This window comes from Sinocyclocheilus grahami, unplaced genomic scaffold, assembly GCF_001515645.1.
Source record: "Sinocyclocheilus grahami isolate Dianchi unplaced genomic scaffold, SAMN03320097.WGS_v1.1 scaffold933.1, whole genome shotgun sequence".
Classification (NCBI taxonomy): domain Eukaryota; kingdom Metazoa; phylum Chordata; class Actinopteri; order Cypriniformes; family Cyprinidae; genus Sinocyclocheilus; species Sinocyclocheilus grahami.
Window position 1 is genome coordinate 174089 of NW_015506112.1, and position 3991 is coordinate 178079.

At 40.2% G+C, this 3991-nt stretch overlaps 1 protein-coding gene across 1 annotated transcript in view; it reads left to right on the forward strand.

Moving 5' to 3' along the window:
- LOC107564425 (astrotactin-2-like) overlaps positions 1–3991 on the forward strand; it is a 243594-nt gene that overhangs the window by 161933 nt on the left and 77670 nt on the right. The window contains exons 8-9 of the mRNA XM_016249517.1: positions 916–1000; positions 2859–2933. Of these exons, the coding sequence (XP_016105003.1) occupies positions 916–1000; positions 2859–2933 (160 nt within the window). The remainder of the gene's footprint in view (positions 1–915; positions 1001–2858; positions 2934–3991) is intronic.

The window sequence follows — 3991 nt, forward strand, 5'->3', positions numbered from 1 at the left end:
TATATACATAAGTTTTTCTATGTTATCGACATTTATAGAGCTCATGTCTAAAAGAGATGAATGCATACAAATATACAGAGTAGTTTTTCAGTCTTTCAAAAAGTGAAATCTCAAAAAAAAAAAAAACGATAAACAAAATAATTAATAAAAAAATGAATTGGAAATTCTTTCATCATTTATTCACTCTCATATAGAAGCTTGTTTGAAGGAAGGAACATCAATAAATAAATGGTCAAAAAGAAATAGCAATGTATAAATTCACAATTGTGAGATATAAATTCATAATTCTGAGAGAAAAACAAAGTTTGAATTGCAAAATATAATCTCAGGACTGTGATATATAAAATCAGAATTGATTTGAAAAAAGTCACAATCTGTGGCAAAAATACGCTTCCATTCTCTGTAATTTTAACATGAATACATGGCAATATTTTCCCCATTTGATATTAATATTTAAATTAATTGATATTTAAATACATTTAAAGTACAGAACATTGTTAATGCCTCAGTGACTTTTACACCATACATGACACAATACAACATTATATTCATTGAAGTCATGCTTTTGATCTCAAATATGACATGGACGTATTTTCTTGAGATTCACCCCACGATTTTGAGATTCCCAGAGGAGCTGTATCATTCTCGTATCCTCGCCTCCTAGCATCACCTTCTGAGAGCTGAGTAGCTCTGTGATATCTTTCAAGATAGTGAAGATGTCAGAGACAGAAGCAGCTCGCTCATGTCACTCTTCCCACTTGACTTGACTGTATATAGGACAAACTGTACTTTGAAAGCCTTTTGTCTGGAGCGAATCCATGTGTGTGCGAAAGCACTGGGTGCCACGTGGACATGCGGTTGATTTGCCTGAGGGATAAATGAACATAATCTGTCACTGTGTTTTGCTCTCTGCAGGGGAATGCAGCTGTCTGGAAGGTTATGCCCCTGACCCCGAGCATAAACATCTCTGCGTCCGCACAGATTGGGGCCGCAATGAAGGGTGAGTGCTGCAAACCACTCTGTCAACGCCTCACAAATAGGCCGAACTAAAAGCCAGGACAGGAGGGAGATGAGAAGGGGCAAGAGAAAGACTGTAACACAGAGAGAGATGCGATTCATCACCTCACCTCATGCCAAGTGTAGTAACTCCTCTTCCTGACTCTTGCGGCGCATGTTAATGAACTCACTCAAGAAAACAGTTGGGCTAATAAAACAACAGCCGAACTTTCAGCCCAGACATCGACTCCAGACTGAGACTTACACAACATAGGACAGTGCTGCGTATATGACTTAGAAATTGTAAAAATTTTAATAACGTAATCTATTAAATTATACATTCTAGGCAATAGGCAGCCATATCACCCTGCAGCCCAATACTGGTTGCCCACTGAAGCTAAGCAGGGTTGAGCCTGGTCAGTACCTGGATTGGAGACCTCCTGGGAAAACTAGGTTGCTGCTGGAAGAGGTGTTAGTGAGGCCAGCAGGGGGTGCTCACCCTGTGGTCGGTGTGGGTCCTAATGCCCCAGTATAGTGACACTATACTGACAAAAAGCACCGTCCTTCAGATGAGACGTTAAACCGAGGTCCTGACTCTCTATGGTCATTAAAAATCCCAGGATGTCTTTCGAAAAGAGTAGAGGTGTGACCTCGGCATACTGGCCAAACTCTAGTGTTTAGTGGCTCCGTATATTTATTTTTCATGTCCTTGAGAAAATGGTGGTGATAGAAAGGCAACGAGGACAGGTCACAAACCACAGCACGTCACTTTGGATTTCTCGATGTTTCTGTCCTGCAGGAGTGACAGACCGAAAAGCTTCTGCCCTTAAAATATCCGATGGAACTCGTCAGTGAGGAGATACCCCCTCACAATGTAAAGCGCTTTGAGTGCCCAGAAAAGCGCTATATAAAAATGTAATGAATTATTATTAATATAATTACACTACTTTAGATTATTTTTCGATTTATTTTGACCCAGCTTGTTTAGTACGTTGATTTGAATAAAATACTCTTGTACCATGTGGATATAAAAATACAAAGAGAAAGAAAATGTATTCTATTCATTATTATTAACAATATTACATCATATCCAGGTTTCCCAAACTGGGTTTCATGAAGAAACTACAGGGGGATTGTGAGGAATTAACTCACTCAAGCAAACAGGCCTTTTTCACATTCGATTTGTGAATGTTTTAATTGTATTTTTAATGTTATTGTTTTTATTATTGCGCCATGTTTATTATGATTAATCACCATCTTATCGACAATATAATGCAGTCCAGTCACTGCGCTCAAACCCGGAGGATATGACACATTTAAGCACGTTAAGCTGTGCTGAAAAATATCAATGTTTTTGAACAACCCCAATTTGATCTAATATGTGATGATTGTATCGGATAGTAAAGTATGGCAACTGGAAAGCAACACTGTGGAATCATAGGGGTTAGTTTTGCATCTAACAACTACCCAGTTCTCTTTAGTAACCACCTAGCAACACCTTAGAAATACTGCAGCATCCTAGCATCGTAATGGACTTTTTCACCACTTCAGATAAGCGCCTCATACATTCTCTTCAGAAAATGTGAAACCTTAGTTCAAGGTTGTGCAATTCTGAAACTGGAGGGCCACCTTCCTGCAGAGTTTAGCTGCAACACCTGAAGTTTCGAGTAATCCTGAAGACCCTGATTAGCTGGTTCAGGTATCTTTATTTATAGTTGTAGCTAAACTCTGCAGGGCATTGGGCCTCCAGGAGCAAGATTGGACACCCCTGATTTAGTTCATTACTGTTACTATTATTGTTTTTTTAGCTAAAACCCTTAGCATTTATACTCACAAAGCCTTTTTGTGTGTTCATCCCACAGTCCATGGCCTTACTCAAACCTGGAAAGAGGCTACGACATTGTCACAGGGGAGCAGGCTCCAGAGAAGATTTTTAGGTAAGAACCAGACCTCCCCACCTGTCTGTCTTCCAAAATAAGTTCCTATGCTGAACACAACAATCCCCGGGGTGTCCCAGTCCAGGCAGGGCCTCCCTGCCTGCTGTCAGTCACCCTCATACTGAACACAGGACTTCACAGGACAGAGGACACAGATCGCCTGCGGGGCAGCACTGTGGGTTTCCTGCTAGGATTTGCCCTAGGCATGTTCCACCTGAAAGAGGAGGGAGCTTTACCGGAGCCCTGGGCCTCTTTCTGTTTTAAAGCAGGGTCAAGTGTTTAGTGGCTCCGTATATTTATTTTTCATGTCCTTGAGAAAATGGTGGTGATAGAAAGGCAACGAGGACAGGTCACAAACCACAGCACGTCACTTTGGATTTCTCAATGTTTCTGTCCTGCAGGAGTGACAGACCGAAAAGCTTCTGCCCTTAAAATATCCGATGGAACTCGTCACATGGATTGCATCAAGCTTGACTGCAGTCTGAATGATGCATGTTGATATTTCTAACCAAGCTCATTGGAAATATGTGACTCTTCCTACATTTCTGCAAAACTTGAAATACAGGTACATTTCGTGCCACTTTTTAGATGACACTTCCACGAGATGTGCTATAAGGAAGTACATTTACATAAGTACATTTTTGCAAAAAGAGCTATGTGCTTTGCTGTTTCATGGCACTAAATAGTCTGTTCCATTTTCTCTGAAACAATTAAACATGATTGTTGCAACATTTTATTACGTTGGATAATGCACTGCAATTCGGAAATAAAATGTCCGGTGAGTGCTAAAAGGTTAATGCATTTCGCGTTTGAAAATAGTGTACCACCAACACTAATCCTAAACCAATAGTGTTAATAGCAAATGTGAAAAAAAAAAAACACATTTGTTGAAGAACCCATGTTATTTTAGTTTTTGTCTACAAGTCTTTGATCTCTTTTATCACACCCAAGTGCTTCACACTGCAAGTGCAATGCTGTACCGGGTGCGCTTCCGAGCAAATTCACTATGTCAGAAAAACGTCTCGGTTACATATGTAACCCTCGTTCCCTGAAGGAGG